Below are 17256 nucleotides of genomic sequence, written 5' to 3' on the forward strand. Positions count from 1 at the left end.
CTCCGCGTGCCTCGGTTATTTCTATACCCGAGCTCTCTTTCCTTGTGATAGCCATCGTGCTTGAAGTACATATATCTTGCTATCACTTGTGCTACATATATCTTGTGCCTATCTTGCTTAGCTCTAGTTGCTATTGTTACACTTAGTTGAGCTTAGCATATTTAGGGTTTGTGCTTGTAAACTAAACGATAGCTTAATTCCGCATTCATACAAGACAAATCCGCAAGAGTTTGTAATTGCCTATTCCCCCCCCCCCCCCCCCCTCTAGGCGACATCTCGATCTTTCAAGACACTAGTAGAAAAATGGTCTTTAGTCCCGGTTCACAACGGGCTTTAGTCCCGGTTGTGCAACCGGGACTAAAGGGTCGAGACTAAAGGCCCCCTCTTTAGTCCCGGTTGCTTACGAATTATCTAACTACAATTATCTCTAGTCAAATTACTTACTCGTGGTCAAACTTCCCGCTCGGTCACCCATCCTCCCACTACTCTAGCACTAGCACGCTTAACTTCCGAGTTCCATTCCGCCCCGCATCCAAGTGCTTCGCGCACATATATGTGATACTAGTATCATATCAATCCTATTAACATGTTGGTCGATGTCACATTTCTTTATTGTTTGAATTTCAAATAAATCTTTTAATAAACAAAAGTAATGATGTAATAATAATCTTGAATAAATAAATAAATATTAACTTTTTAATTTGTATTATTTCTAAAAAAAATTATTTTTTAAATATTTATTTTTTTGCCAAACCCAAAACCAAAAAATTTGAAAATCTAAAAATTGGGTAAAAGTAATAGTAATCTTTATGCAGGATACAATTATTAATTTTAATTTTTTGAAAAATTTAAAAAATATAAAATCCGTAATTTATAGCAAAATCTAAAATCTTCCTGCTTTCATATTTTCATTTGGAATTTTGAGAATCTAAAAATTGGCTAACCGGGTAAACCCAGGTGAATTCGGATGTAACTTTTTCCCACGATCATTTTGATATATTATACAAGTTAATGCGGTTCTACCATTTTTCTAACTTTTTTGCAAAAAAAGTGAAAATTCGAATTTCTTAATTTCACCGAATAGTAGGTTGCATAACATACAAGAATCTGAAAATATTTTATTTTTTAAATTTTTTATCATTTTTTTTGTATTTTACAAAGCAAAAACCTTTAGTCCCGGTTGGTGTCCCCAACCGGGTTTTTCCGCCGGCCGGCAGCCCACCGTAGCCCTTTAGTCCCGGTTGGTGAGCATTAGTCTCGGTTCACCAGAAGAACCGGGACTAAAGACCTCATTAGTCCCGGGTCAAAGTATTTGGGGACTAATGGGTTGGGATGGAAAGCCTTTTTTCTACTAGTGAGACCTGACATGGTAACGAATTTTCTGTCGGCATCACGTTGCGGTTTGTCAGTATGGTAATATGTGCACAAAGCTTGGTGGATTTCTTCTTCTTCACCTCCTCTGTTTGATCTGTTAGAAAAAACCCATCTCAATCATGTACGTATGGCTCACTTCAAAGGAAAATGAAGCAACAAGCCAGCATGATCTGCAGCCACCATGTTGTTAGTGTTCGACAATGTGCATGCCCTAGCACCCCTGGAATGAGAGAGAACTCAGAGAAGTAAATATGATGCTAAATGAACTGGCCAGTAGTACTAGAACTAGTGTGTGGATGTAGTACCTAAGGGCTTGGTAGCACCATGATCCAAATAGGACTGAGCCAGCATATGCCCGAGCTGGACCTGAGCTTGGGTGGTGAGATGCAGGTGGTCGTCCTGGAGCGGCAACCTCATGGCGTCGACGAACCTCACGTTCGGAAGCGCGAATCCTTTCTGAGCCTCCCTCACGACTTGGGTGTACTCCCCAAGCCCTGACGCGAGTCCAACCTGGATGACGAGGAGGTCCGGCATGGCGAGGTCAGCGCGGAGGTCGCGAACGAGCGAGCCCACCCGTTGCCCATACGCATTCGCGTCCGCCAGCCTGACCGTGTCGCTCTCCCCCTGGTACCACAGCACGGCCCCGATCCGGCCGCCGGTCTCCACGGCCGCCCGGGCCCGCCGCAGCATCGCCGTGTACAGCTCCGACCCCTTGGCCCACTCCGCGATCCGCGTCCCGCCGGCAGCGCAGGGCACGAGGCCGATGACGACGGAGCTAGAACTGGAGCGGAGCACGGCGTTGGCGAAAGCCATCCCGGGGCCGACACCGCAGGTGCGGTTGCCGTCGATGCCCTGGTGAAGCGGCTCCCGCGCTTGCTCCCACCGGAGCGAGGGGGACAGGCGGAGGACGGAGGGGGATGGCGAGCAGTCTGGGGACGGGACGATGTCGTCCCAGTGCGTGCCCGTCACGCCGCCCCGGCCCGCCATGTTGGACTGTCCCGCCAGGATGAAGATGAGCTTGTTGGAGGGCGGCACGTCGGCGGCCGACGCGTGGCGCGGCGTAGCGGAGGCGGCAAGGCAGAGGAGGAGAGCCTGGAGAGGAAACATCTCTGGCAGCTCTGTATGCCAGGCTTGCTTGCGGCGGCAACGTTCGGCAGAGCAAGCATTTGAATATGCGAAGAACAAGGAGAAAGCGTGTTGTGAGGTTGGTCGCTGCCGGCCTTCGCACGCGTTCGAGTTCGACCGGAGTCAAACATTCTCAGTGGGATCAACTCAGGGAAAAGACATACTGTATATGGAAAGTGGCCCGGAGTTGGGATTTCTGAAGACATGAATGGAAAGTGTGCAGTTGACTGCTTAGAGATTTATAAAGAACCCTGTCAAACACCTGAAACTATATGTGCACGTTGCATTGGTGACATTCCGCATGAGGCGAGAGCACACACTATATTCTCGTAAAGATTCATTTCAAGCCTGAAAACTCACTGTCTAGCAAAACCAGCTATGACATGGAGCTGGTGTACCAGAGCTCACTTTCCCCCTCCCTTGCTCTCCTCGCGCTACAGTACTTTGAGAGGAGCCTCTCTTTCGCCGAGCCGACCCGAGGCCACTCTCGCCGGCGCCGCCGATCGAGATGCGCTAAGGGAAGGCGGTGGCCTTTATAGTGTAAATATTAGGTGTAGGTGTGGCCTCTGTGCCAATAGCCGGCTTGATGCTGAGTGGAGTTCGCCGGTCGCCTCGGGCCAGATCTAGCGATGGATGTTGTTCTTCTTCCCTGTCGTCCTCGTCGGAGGGACGCGGGTGGTGTTCGGCGGCTACTCCAACAATAAGGTGCCCTGTAGTGGAGGCCGTGGTCAAGATCTGAGCCGCTGGGTCTTGACCAGGCTAGGGCTGATGCTTGCCCTCTCTATACTCCGGTGGTCGGAGGGAGAAGGGGTAAGAAGCAGCGCCGTCTTCTTCCTCATCGAATCTGCGGAGACGGGTTCTCCTCTCTATCTCGGCAGCACTGCCGAAGTTCCCCTGGCCGGCCGTGGAGACGAGGTGAGGTTTCTTCGCGGAGCTGCAAGGTATGCCTTTTCTTTCCTCCTGGCCAGCCTTGGTGGCGAGGAGGAGTTGAAGCATGGCGTGCCGGTGCTGGATCGAGGGACAAGACCCGGTCATCTCTGTCGGTGCAGCTGGTGCCTGGAGGTTGCTAGGCTTGGGCGTCTTCTTCCTTGCCATGGTGGTAAGAAGAAAGGCGACGGTGAGCCTCTCCCGGACCATCTTCATCGACTTCAGCCTCAAAGGTGCTACGGAGTCTCTGTGTGGGAAGCAACTTTCTTGAGCAGCTCTTCGGCGGCACATGGTTGCCGTCCGACATCCAAGGCCATTCCATGGCATATCCAAATGCCGGCGATGGTTTCCGGCGAATCAACCTCCTTTGCGAGGCCCCTCCTAAGGTTTGCAGCCGCATACTACGGCTGCATAGAGGCAAGTGGTTTCGTCCCCGCCTCTTCGCATGACGGCGGCGTAGCAGACCTCTGGCTCAACGGTGGGGAAAGAGAAGGATCTGATTGCTTTTTTTCTTCTTTCAGTGAGGTCTTTTCTATAAATGCTAGGGACCTATATGTGATATTAGATCTTATGGGGTCCTTTGTAATACTTTGTACCTCCACCGTTTGGTTTTATTGAGAAGCTTCCTGGCCCTTCGGGGCGCTCCTTGTTCAAAAAAAACATGGAGCTGGTAGGGTTTTGTTTGATCAATGCATAGAGAGGTCTGCTTTTTTTTGCCACAAATGATAGTTAATGAATGACAGCAATGGAAAACGTTAGCTCTCTAGACTGTGCCAAATGGATGTTTCTAGCGAGTAGTCTATGCATAGTGGATAAATCATGAGAGGACTTCTTCTTTTTCAGATATTTTGATGGAAAAATATAATAATTTAGATATTATAGATCATTCAGTAACAGAGTTGACATGCTTCGCAAATCCAAAAATTGTCGGGCAATAATATAGATAGCTTCAATCTTTGAAACGTCGTGGGTGCATCTTGTAATTAACTTGTGAAGAAGTTGACCTATATGTCATCTTATACAAGTGTCTAGTGGTAAAACAATGTTCTTTTTTTTTACCTCAACCACACGGTTTACACGCTATGAGGATGAATTATGCATCTTGGCCATATCCTCCTTACAATAGCTACGACGATATGTTACCACTTATCTTTGATAGTAAAACACATACATGCTTAAATGTAAATAATTAAAAGTAACACAAGAAATGTGAACCAAATTATTTGTGGTAATTACCAGGAAAACATGTATTGAAAGAAACTCTTAAATTATCTTTCAAAATAAAATTTATCCTATTAACTATTTAAAAGAATCACGTTTATTGTTTTACAGCTTCTTAGATTTTATGTTAAGGTGTTCTGTAATATATCAAAATCAAACCAAGCTCTCCTCTGTATAAGCATTCAAATTATCATCTTCTTTTTCAAATGAAGAATATGCTCCAGATTCCACTATCACTAGCAAAATGTAACAATGTTTTTGATCCAAAAACATACATGGTTCAAACAAGCTAAAATAGTCAAGGTATCAGTCTAGATCAAAATGCAAGGTTTTTCCAAGCAAGATGAACAGCACCAAGAAACCTACGCTATCACTTTTATCCATCAATCATCAGCTTCATCCCAAGACGAGTCCTTAGCTTCAATGGGAAGTGTTCAAGTAGTAGTCGAATTCAAATTATCATATGTATATAAATATAATTATTTAATATCGGAGTGTATTATATCTAAAGAGATCTAAGCTTCCAGTGATGGGAGTGTTCTATAATTATTTAATGTCGGAGTCTATAAGATGTTTTTTTTTTGCGAGAAGGAGTCTATAAGATGTTGCATCTGATGTTGTCCACCGTGCGCAAGCACACCTGAGTGCGCTTACTGTTGTGAGTGAATGTTCTCTCCAAATGCGTTGCAAATGCAAATGTATAATTATTTAATATCGAAGTGTACAAGATGTTGCAGCTGATGTTGTCCACCGTGCACAAGCACACCAGAGTGCGCTTAGTGTTTGTGTGGGTGGGTGTTATCTGCAAGTGTGTCTCAAGTGCAAATATAACATCTTTATTTTGCTGACCATGTAACGGTTTAGATGGTAGTACCTAAGGGTTTGGTAGTGTCGAGTATGCTGGAAACCGGTATCCTGTATAAAATTTTGTTCAGGCAGAACAGATACCGAAAATCGCCCCACAAAATCACGTGGGTCCACTTGTCAATTTTTTTTCTTATATCTTGGTGTTATTTAGGTACTGTGTACGAAGCCCCTGTACAATAATCAAAATGGGACTGAGCCTACATATGGCCGACCTGGACCTGAGCGTGGGTGTGAGATGCAGCTGGCCATCCTGGAGCGGCAACCTCATGGCGCTTGTGATCGGAAGTGTTAATCCTTTTGAAGCCCAAACACCGGCGAGTTAAATGGGCGAGTCCTTACACCCTTTGACGTTTGCATGGGCGCGAACAGTGGTTTGCGTTGTTTGGGTCGCGCGTTGCACGCCTGCACCCAACGTTGTAGCCACCCATTTTGCCAACTACCCTGCGCGTTGCTGCGGGATTGGCAACAAACATTTTACTGATAAAAAATGTTAAACCAATTAGAAATTATTCTCAAAACAAATCATGTTTATTTAGAGCCACTGATTCAAATTATGGTGCAAAGCCAGGCTACTATGTATTCTTTACTAACGCAAGTATATCCTACAGTTTATAATGTATATTATTTTGGTACAGACATTGCTAATTTGAAAACTGAATGAGGATAATTATCACGAGAATGGAAATGATAAACTAGTATTATTTTGTGTAGAGAACTGCTGAAACACACAAACTTAAACAATGTTGTGTTTAATATGGCTAATATAGTCTATCTGTATGGTACAATTATATCAATATATTTTTCCAATCTTGACAGTATGACCTAATCTCCGAGGCTCTGCATATATATTGTTTAAAAGCATCAATGATGAGTTTCTCTTACATTTCAGACACACCCTGTAGTTTGTAAAAATCCGCTTACAACACTAACTGAAAATAAATACTGCTAAATTGTGAAATATGTCTTCATATATTTTTTTTTTGAAACGGAGGCAAAAGCTTTGCCTCATCTATTAATTAAGAAGAGGGTGTCCAGTTTTTAGGAGAAAACCGGACGAAAACCTATAGCGATAGGATCAAACCCACACAAACAATACACCCACAACCAAACCTAACAGAGTTGTACCCACTCTAGCCAACACAAGAACAACATAGCCAACACTAGAACAACACAAGGAAGACCCACTAAAAGAACATAACAACTCAAAAAGAGTCCAACGATCAATCAGCTGCCGAAGCTTTTCTTGCTATGGCTCTTTTCCTTCTTTTGCCCCTAATAGATACTTTCTTGAGAGACTTCTCCACCTTCCTGATCATGTTCTCCGAAGCCTTCCCCGCCAAGATGCAGTCAATATCCTTGCCATATCCAGGGCTGGCCGCTTCTAAACTAGCGAGTAAACCGCAAAGCTCTTTAGCAAAAAGAGCATCAGAGCTAGCAGCCAACACTCCTCCACAGTCCAAAGAGGCGAGGGACTGGCAAGGCTCCGACTGCGGTGGCGAGGGCGTCATAGCCACCGCCAAGGCCTTCAAAGAGCCCAACACCAACGGAAGCACCACAGAAGAATCCTCACACAACTCATGTAGCTCTGGCGTGATCTGCAACATCGGATCCAAGATCCCATCAATGCCCTTGCTCATAGAGGGAGCCGGCACAACAAGCTGTGGTGACTGACAGGGGCTGCCACACGGAGAGAAACTACTGTAGAGATGTTCTTCATCAACCACAAATGACTTCTGCATAGCGGAGTCCAGCGGTACCGAATCCTGCATGGTGGCAAGCTCCTGCCCACCAGAAGAACATGCCTCAGTCGGCTCCAAACAATTACCAACGCGTGCCAACAACAACTTGAGACTTGTCACCTCTTCACGAAGGGGGCGAGACGCCTCCTCGACACGATCAGCAACCAACTGAGCGAGCTCCATGCGCAGCAAAGCAAACTGGCACTGAAAGCGCGAGTCCAAATTGGCGTTGACATTGAACTCCTCACAACACCTTGGAGGGGGCACTGGCGGTGATGTTGCAGGCGAGGACGAGCTGCACACGACCTCAGCCCAACTCTGAGACTCTGAGGTACGACGAGGCTGAGCGGACGGAGAGTGGCTCCTCTGGCAAGGAGCATGTGCGTCCGGAGAACGAGTACGAGTGTCCGGAGAGCAAGAACGAGCGGCTGGAAAGCGCGCACGGCAGAATCGCTCCCGATGACCAGGTTGACGACAACGGATGCACATGAAGGGCGCACGGCATGCGCTAACCTGGTGGTCACGCTCGTGACACCGAAAGCATCTCCCACGAGCCCAACGCTTGAAGGCGAGACTACGCTCGAGACCTTCCTTCCGATGCAAAGACGATGGCTCACGGCCGGGGCGGCCACCCCGACCAACCTGTACCCCATCCTCCTCCTCACCAAGAGCATCAACAACAACATCAGAGAGGCGTTCGCAGGGCACTGCTAGCGCCTCCTCATCATGGAGCACATCAGCGATGACACAAACCGAGCTAGAAACAATGCTTTTGGTGGAAACCAACGGCGACCGCTGAGCCAACTCTTCATCATCGTCAGCCACGTCGGAGCCCAAAGAAGCAGCGCAAAGCAAGCTTGGGGCCAGCAGCGCATCACTGGCAGGGTCACCCGAGGCAACCGGCGACAGCGATAAGGACCCAAGCCCCTCGACCAACACGGCAGGGTCGCATAGCAGCCCGCTGGGAGGGCGAGGACCAGTTGGAGGAGCGGCCGCCATCACGGACCTATGGCGGAGGCGAGGAAGAGGCGAGGCCATGCCAGCGAGGAGCGGCTCCGGGGCGGAGCAAATTTTCCTCGTCAGTCTGGTGTTGTCTTCAAGCGAAGCAGCAACGGGGGCGGTTAGCGCTGTCGAACTTGAGGCCAGCTTGGTCGTAGGCTGAAGCGCCGCCAACTCGGGCATGGGCGAGACGAGGACAAACTCCACCGACGAAGCAGCTGAGGGACAACAACGCGGCTGCAAAGCTTGCTCTGCAGGAGCTGATGACGCTGCTGCGGGAAGAAGCGTTGACTCTGCAGCTTCATCGCAGCTGGAGCTGGGAGCTGGGGCCAGCACGGCCGTCGCCGGCGCATCACGAGATCTCGGGCGCTGGGTCGCTGTCGCCGGCCCAGGGGGTGGGCGGGCGCGAGCCCTAGCCATCCGGCCTCGATTGGACGGGTCAGACCTGCGGTGGGCGAGCGCGGCCGCGGCAAGCTGGACGGCGGCGGCCGGAGGAGCAGGAGGAGCCGGAGAGGCCTCGGCCACGGAGTTGAGCCGGAACAGCTCGACGCCCATGCGACAGGCACGACTGCCGCGACCCCGGCGACAACTTTGCCCGGCCTCGGGAGGGGTGGACAGAGGAGACCAAGGAGGCTCCGGATCCGGTCGGAGCAGAGGCAGAGGAGGCCGGAGCTAGGAGATCAAGGCGACGGCGCGCCGACCCTGGACGCGGCCATGCTCGCAATGGACTGCCATATCAGTAATACAGTATATGGCATATGTCTTCATATATGAAGGCTACATAAATTGAGTTTCCATCATTCTCCTGAAGATCGCAACCTTTAGCCTAAATGAATACCAGGCTAGCATACCAAATCTCTAGTACCTAGAAGAGACCGGGAAGAGAAATATATTGGTACAGTCAGTGAGAGGTTGAAGGGAGCAACAATCAGGAGAGAAAGAACAACTAATATTACGAATAACAAAGTACGCACCTTGACCAGAAAATTATTCTCGTTGAATGATCCCATAATCAGCCATGTCCGCACCTTGTCTAATGTCATGCCAATCGTTCAACATGCCAAAAAAAAAAAAAAAAAAAAAAAACAGATTAGATCCAAATTATGTAACACTGAAGATGAAAGATTAGTGGGCAAGTTTCCTTGACACCTCCCGCACATGTACACGATTTAGTCGCCCACTGATTGCTGCCGCCGCGAACGAATGTGAGCGGCCGGACGCTGCTTGTGGCTGGTGTACACCGTCAGCTGGGACTGAGGAGGAGGAGGAGGCGTATGTCTTGATTTATACTCAGAGATAATAGGGAGATGAAAGATGGAATCTTTAATGTTGAACCTGTGGGAGCGGAGTGGACACATGCGTTGAGTCAAATGGATTGGATGCGCCTAATAAAAGACTCATTGTGTTACCTCAGTTATTAGCTAGTGGGGTTTTTCGTTACCATTGGAAATAATCTTGTCGAGAACCATACGTTTCATGTCAATCAGCTGGGCGGTTAGTCTTGGGTTTTTTTTTTCTAGCTGATGAATGGCTTAACAGGAGAAATGATGTGGATCAAAATAAAAAAGCTTGCTGACGTGTATAGCTTGCATGATTTGCAAGTTAGGATTAATCAAGGATGTTTGATGAGGTGGATAGGCTGCATGTGAAGAGAAATGGGATCATCTATTAAGAATAGAAAGATGCGACTCAGATATGGTCTATTTCTTTGGGAAATAGGTTATTTGGCCATAAAAATTTATAAATAACATCTAAAAAAACATAGAATAATATGAAATAAAATGTACCATGAGCAGGAAACAAGCGTGCCATAGTTTGAAGAAGGAAACAAACATAATAATTAAAAATTAAGATTGTCAACTCAATTTGTGCGGTCTAGGATCTCCTTTTGCCTCTTCTCGAACCAAGCTCTCTTCACCTCGTTCATGGCGGTCAAGTCGGCGGTCATGATTATGTGCTCCTCGGTCAGGCGTTTCAGCTCAACTTCTTTCTCCTTCAGCTCCACATCTTTGGCCCTTGACGATGCAATGAGCTCCAATTCTTTCTCTTTCAGCTCCACTTCCCTAGCCCTCGTCTTGGCATTGGCCTCATCAATGGCAAGCTTCCTCTTTTGAACACCATAGTAGTTTTTCATGGCCTCTTCCTTCTCCCGGCGCTTCCTCTTTTCTCTCTTGTCCATGGACACCTCTTTTTCAGCATACAAGTCCTTCCAGGTGCCGATCGAATACATGGCCAAAACATCACGCTTCATGTCGGCTTTAGTTGCCTTGTGGCCTCTTGGACGGCTTGCACAATAAGTGGAGCTTCCGCAAGGTTGGCCACCATCAAGGTCAATGAAGGTGGCATCTTTGGCAGTCTTGCTGCCAATCAAGCTTGCCATGTACGCCTCGTACCCCTCGTCGAATTTGGGGGTGCCCCGGAGATCCTTCCAACAATGAGAGAAGGCAAAGGTCCTTCCGTCATTCACCGTTTTGAAGTAATCCAAAGCTTGCCACACCTAGAGCAAAATGAGACATACAATGACAAATATATGTGCAAACAACCAAAGAATAAGTTGAGGTTAAAAAAAAATCATACCAAGTCCTTGATGCCGATGCCGCTAACGGGCACCCGCTTCACATGATCATACGCCGCCTGGAACTTGTTGCATTCCACTTGAATCGTTCCCCACCTCTTTTGGAGGGAGCATTCATTGCGGTCACTGTTAAATCGGTGCTCCCCGTACCGGCGGTGCTCATGGAAGTAGTCATGGATCCGACGCCAAAATGCGCCCCCCTTCTGCTCGGCACCTTTTAGTGGATCTTTCCCAATGGCCAACCACCCCTGGATGAGCATTTTGTCCTCCAACTCCGTGTAGTTGCTAGTTCTTTTGCTAACCCGGCGACCTCGAGTTTGTGCAGTTGCCGCTTCTATGAGCTCGTCAACAAACAACGGCTCCTCGTCGATGTTCATGGTGCCGGCATTGTCAATGTTGTCCTCCTCTATGTCAATGGGAGCTGGCGGGAGAGCCTGCTCAGTCGACGGGGGTGGCATGGTGGTCAGCATCATCGGCGCGTAAGACAGAGGGGCCTGCACCGTGGACGATGTCTGCAAAGATGGCAGCGCACACTCACCCAACAATTCATCGAACATGGTGCGGGCACCGGCCATCGCTGTTGTGGGCATCGGCCTCGGGGCGTTGGAGTGCGGCGTCGACGAGCGATTGAGGTCAATAGACGAAGGCGAGGACCCCGTCATGGACTCGCCCACCTCCGGTAACCCATCCCGTGGCGGGTACAAGAACCGCCCCATCGGCGCCATCAGTTCGTACACGCCGGGCGGGTATCCAAACGGGGCAGTCGGTGGGGCGAGCGCGTTGTGGGCGTAAAAGAGCGTGGCATGCTCTTGTATGGCCTTCGCCTTCGCCTCCATTTTGAGGAGCTGGAGCTGCTCGGCCGCCCTTTGCCGCTCCTCCGCGGCGGTGGCCTCCCTCTTCCGTTGATCGAGTGCCCTACGCCGCTCGGCCCGCTTCTTGTTCTCGACCGCCCTCTGCTCTACGGTGAGCTTGGGCTTCGCCTTCTTCGTCACCGTCGCGGGCTGCGCAACCACCGGAACGGTCGGGGCCTCCTCCACGACATGAGCGACAATAACGGCGAGCTCGGCCTCGTCCCCGATGGTGGTGGCGGCGGCAGCAGCTTCGTCGGCCATCCTCTAGGTCTGGGGGGGTCTAGAGTGGAGTGGCTGTGGTTTGGGAGGCAGACTCGAGGGCCAAGGGAGGACAAGGAGAGGACGCGAGAGGCCAGCCCTCGTTGTCCGTGACCACGCAAATTAGATCCAAATTTGGGACGGCTTTGGGTCATCCCGAACACCGCGACCATCTATTTTTGGAATGCATGCGTCTGCTCGCTGGGCCACGATTTTATCCGGTTCGACGCATCTGAACGCGTGAACGAGGGATGGGTAGTCCCACCGTTGGAGATGGCCTCACGACTTGGGTATGCTGCCCGAGCACTGACGCGAGGCCAACCTGAAACATAGGAACGTTTGATGATAATAATGGACCAATCAGCAGATGCATGAGGAGGAGGCCAGGTATGGCGAGGTCGGCGCGGAGATTGCGGACGAGCGAGCACATCCATTGCCCATACTCGTCGCGTCCGCTAGCCTGACCATGCCGCTCTCCCCCATGGTACCATACCACGTCCCCGATCCGGCCGCCGGTCTCCACGGCCACCCGGGCCGGCGCACCATCGCCGCGTACAGCTCCGACCCCTTCTGGGTCCATCGGCGATAAGGCATTAACATTCAGATCCGCGGAGTTGGAATTTCTGAATTTTAATGATTCTTTTCCCCTGAAACTGGACAGAAGATTATCTGAATTTCAACGTTGATGCGGGGTCTGTGGTGGAACGAAACTTCGGAGGCAGACATGATTGGAAAGTATCTTGCTGTTTTAGAGGTTCATAAGAGCCGTATCAAAGAACTGAAAGTCTGAAACCATGCACGTAGGTGACACTTTCTGTATTATTAGAGAGCACACGCTGCAATTCTCGAAAAGATTCATTTCAAGCATGAGGTGGTAGACATGTTTTGTTTTGTCAAAAGGTCCGCTTTTTTGTCAGAAAGTGTACGTATTAGCTAATGAGTGACGTCAATGGAAAATGTTGGCTCTCCGAAGTGTGCCAAATGGATGGTTCTAGCGAGTAGTCTATGGATAGTGTCTAGACTATTGGAAGACTTCTTTCGCCCAGATATTTGGTTGGAAGAGTTTAATAATTTGGATGTTTTTATCATGTTTCACAAAGGGTTCCTTTCACAAATCTAACAAATGCCAAGCAATATAAATAAATGGGTGCCCCTCGTAACTCAAGAACGGGTTGACCTATCTTCCATCTTAGTGGTAACAACACTCTTTTTTTATAGCTCAAACACATGCTTTCTACGATGTGAAGATTAATCATGTGTCTTGGTTGTATACACTCAACAATGCGAACAACAATATCTCACCGCTAGACTTTGATAGCTTCAATAACAAATACATTCAAGTATATACATGGCGCTGATTGTAAATAATATTAACAAAAGCTCGCATACTAAATAATGTCCGGTAATTATGAGGAAATCATTTTGTGTACCAGAATTCATCTCAGTATGTTCTTCATCATTCAAATATTTTAAAAATAAAACCTAATGTTTGGTGTTTTAGTATTTCTTAAATTTTTTGTTAAGGTGTTCTGTAAAATATTAAAATCAAAAGTCATTGCATTGAATGTTGTCTAGATTTCTACAATCAAATCAATACATGGTTTTTACGTACGTTCAGTAGCATTCAGATGATTTTCGGGGCATTAAATGTAAAAATATTGATATCTTCATTGTTCAACTCAAATATAATATTATAATAACCATTTCATGAGTATTGTTATTTCTAATATTATTTATGTGACATGTTAAGGGCAATGTTTCGCGCCATAATCACTACTTCTGATCTTGACTTGATGTTGGGTTGGTCGTCACATACGATTCTTTTTTTTTTACAAAATGAACTTTGTGAATAAAAGATGACATGTCATTTTTTGCTTTTTTGAATCTCAACATGGTAACCCAATTTTGTTGCTCATACATGATTGTTGCATACCTATATCGGGTAGGATGAAGTGTATGTGCTACTCGGTCATTGGGATTATTTAGAGTCAAGACTAACGTTACTAGAGTTGATATACCAATTATTATAGTACACACTAGATCATGATGGTGCGGTTGCCGCACCTGCTCCCAGCGGAGCGAGGGGGAGAGGCGGAGGACGGAGGGGGCCGGTGAGCAGTCCGAGGATAGGATGACCCGGCCTGCCATGTTTGACTGCCCCGCCATGATGAAGATGAGCTTGTTGGAGGCCGGCACGGCGGCCACGTGGGCGGAGGAGGAGGAGGAGGAGGAGGAGGAGGAGGAGGAGGAGGAGGAGGAGGAGGAGAGCCTGGAGAGGAAACATCGCTGATCATCAGACTTGCTTGCGGCGGCAATGATCAGCATTTGAACATGCCAAAAAGGGGAAAGCCTGTGTTGCATGCGGTGGGTCGCTGCCGGCTTTCCCACGCGCTCGACAAACATTCTGAGTGGAGTATTCAACTCTTAATATGATAAGGGTTCAGTAGCAGAGTTAGAATTTCTGAATTTTAACTTTTTTTTCCTGAAACTGGAAATAAGATTATCTGAATTTTAAAGTTGATGCGGTTGAGGTTCGGGGTGGAGTCTAGCATGAGCGACAGCTCTGGCGACTGCGCGTCGCCCCCGGGCGCCTCGGCTCCGGCCGCCGCCCCGCCTCCGTTTAGTCTAGGATCCATCTCCACCAGCCTCCTCCTTCTCCCACGACCCCTGGAGCTGCCCCTGCTTCTGTCGGCACGGACACCGGACGCCGCTGTCGTCCTCTCGACGGCCGTGGCCATGGTGCCCGGAGTTTCTGACGCCGACGCCGACCCTCCTGCAAACCACGACGCCCCGAACTCCCAAGGCCTGCCGGCGGGTGAGCGCGCTGGTGACGAGGTCCCGACCCTGTCCAGGAAAGACGGCGTGGCCTACCGGACCCCAGGTGCGGCCTTTCTCGACTCTATGCTCTCTATGTTCCACTCCATGGTGGCTACGGCCGTTGGTGGTGAAGCAGGTTTTAGCTCGTTTTGGATAACACCAGGCGACCTCTCTCCCCGCACAAACTCCTTCTCTATCTGTAATGCGCTGAACTACAACTTCACCTCCTTCCCCGATCGCTTCGCCGTCGCTCGGCACAACAGCTTCATCTACTCGTCCAGGGCCGCCTCCCGCTCCGTTCGCGCCTTCATCCTGGCCCGTCGATGTGTCAAGCTTGGAGCGTCTACCTACCACCTGCATCGCTCCGCGGGGGACGCGGCGGCGGCGGTCGCCAGGCTGCCGGCATGGCCGCCGTGCCGGGCTCTGGTGGTGTTCTCTCCGAGCGCCGTCGAAGACTTGCCGTTTTGGGGCGTGCAGAACCCCTGCATGGCCATGCAGGTGGACCAGCCCTCCCCTCTCCTGCGTGAGACGGTGGATGGCAACTTGGCGGGTCCCACAGAGCCCACGTTTGACCTTGTTCCCACAGAGCCCACGTTTGACCGTGTAGGCGCCGGTGTCGCTGACCAGCCTTTTTCTTTTTTTCGGAACCCGTCCCCTTCCCCATCCCCTCCTGCCGCTTCTGTCACCTTCCCTATCTCATCCCCCAACCCTACCCCCGCCGCGAATCCTGCTGCCGCCTCGGCCGGCTCGCCACGCTGCTCCACTGCGCGCATCCTTTTCCCCAGCGGTCCGCCGGCCGAGCCCTCCCACCTCCCTCTCTGCGGCGCCTCTTTTTCATCGCCCGCGGGCTGCTCCACGCCCGTGCCCCCGATTCCCGCTCTCGACCATGCCGGCGAGGATGTGGAGGCCGCGCAGGCACCTTTCGCCCGGGATCTCGCTGGCGCCCCCTCTCCGGCCCGGTCCACCAGCGGCGGACGCTCCCCAGGACTCTCCTATAAGGAAGCCCTGCTGTCCTCCCCTCTCCCTCACCGTGCTCCTCCTCCGACCAGGTTTGTCTTCTCCAAAGTCAGTGGGCGCCCTCTCTGTTTTCGGTGCCTCTCGCCGGAGCACCCAGTCCGGGAGTGCAGAGACCCCGTCCGCTGCGGAGCGTGCGGGCGCGTCGGCCACCGGCAACCATGTGAGCTCCCTCCCCTCACATACTCCTGCTCTGCCCCCTCTCTTCTCTCCTGTGCTGACGCCCCCTGTGCCCCTGCCCCCAGGCTTCGCCTCTCCCGTTCGCGTTCGTCCTCGCCCACGTCCCCGCGCTCGACGCCGCGTCCGGCGCAGCGCTCGGCCGCTGCCACGACGGAGCATTGGATGGCGCCTTTCTTCCGCGACCTGGACAAGGTGCCGCGGCTTCCCCCCCGCCCGCCCACGCCGTTTCCCCGTGGCATGCTCCCCGTTGACTCGCCATCCACGGCTGCGTCCGCTCAGGCCGGCCTTGCCTCTGTTGGGGGCGCCGTGCACGCTCCGGCTAGCGCGGGGGGAGTCACCCCGCTCTTGGCGCGGCCGGCTTCGCCCTCTCCCCTCCGCGGTGTAGGCGCCGGTGTCGCTGAGGTGTTCATGCCGGCGCCGCCGCTTGCCGCGGCCAGTCGCCGGTTCGCGTATGCTCTGATCGAGCCTCCTGCTGCCTCCCCTGGCTTCGTGCTCCGCCGCGCCTTGGAGGATCGCGGGGGCAATCCGTGCGTCGCTCTTGCGGCGAGCGACTACGGGGCGCTCCTCGCTATCTTTGCCACGCCGGAAGCCAGGGAAGAGACGTTGGCCCTGTTCCCCCTCTCCTTCGATGGCCACACCATCCGCTTGGAGCGCCCGGAGGAGGGGAGCAACCGGTTCACCTACAGCTTCTCTCTCCTCGTGCAGGTGTCGGCCACTGGGTTCCCTCTGGAGCACTGGAACGAGGCCGGCATCCGCGCTGCTTTCCTCCCGATCGGCAGCGTCTGCTGCATTGATCCCCTGTGCCTCGACGAGCTCGACTTCTCGGCGGTCCGCCTCGTCCTCAAGCTGGCCGACGGCGGCGAGGTGCCTCACACTCTCCTCATGAGGGACTGCCACGGTGGGAGCTCTGCGGAGGTGTCTCTGCGCTCTGTCCGGAGCTGGCCTTTCGACGACGACCTCGCCACCATGCCGTATGCCCACTTCGACAGCTTCGATGGCGACCACGACTCTCCTCCGGCGGGGGGCGCCGCCGGCCACGCGTCTCGCATGGACGACATCGACATCGACTCTGTCATGGGCGTGCCTCCGCCTCTGCCCCCTCTCCTTGATGGCCGCGGCCAACCCAACGCCGCTCTCGCGCTCTGGCAGCGGATCGTCGCCCGGCGGCAGGCCGGCATGGCTCGCGCCGCCGCGCTGGACGGCCTCGACGGGGTGCCACACCACCTTGGCTCCCCCAGCCCCCCCTTCTCCCCGCAGGCCACGCCCACTGAACTTTGGGACAGGGTCCTCTCGCGCCGCCTCGCCGAGC

General features: G+C 51.5%; 2 protein-coding genes across 2 annotated transcripts; both read right to left on the reverse strand.

The window, feature by feature from the left end:
* Positions 1–1363: 1363 nt before the first annotated feature.
* Positions 1364–2502, reverse strand: LOC127338972 (probable carbohydrate esterase At4g34215). Its single transcript, XM_051364895.2, has 2 exons — positions 1680–2502; positions 1364–1594 (listed from the first exon to the last, which is right to left on the reverse strand). The coding sequence occupies exons 1-2, from the start codon at positions 2479–2481 to the stop codon at positions 1512–1514; spliced, it is 885 nt and encodes a 294-aa protein (XP_051220855.1). The 5' UTR covers positions 2482–2502; the 3' UTR covers positions 1364–1511.
* Positions 2503–6370: 3868 nt separating this feature from the next.
* On the reverse strand, positions 6371–9496 carry LOC127346049 (uncharacterized). Its single transcript, XM_051372578.2, has 3 exons — positions 9402–9496; positions 9227–9285; positions 6371–9117 (listed from the first exon to the last, which is right to left on the reverse strand). The coding sequence occupies exon 3, from the start codon at positions 8805–8807 to the stop codon at positions 6735–6737; it is 2073 nt and encodes a 690-aa protein (XP_051228538.1). The 5' UTR covers positions 8808–9117; positions 9227–9285; positions 9402–9496; the 3' UTR covers positions 6371–6734.
* Positions 9497–17256: the final 7760 nt, after the last annotated feature.

Source organism: Lolium perenne, chromosome 3 (genome assembly GCF_019359855.2).
Source record: "Lolium perenne isolate Kyuss_39 chromosome 3, Kyuss_2.0, whole genome shotgun sequence".
NCBI lineage: Eukaryota > Viridiplantae > Streptophyta > Magnoliopsida > Poales > Poaceae > Lolium > Lolium perenne.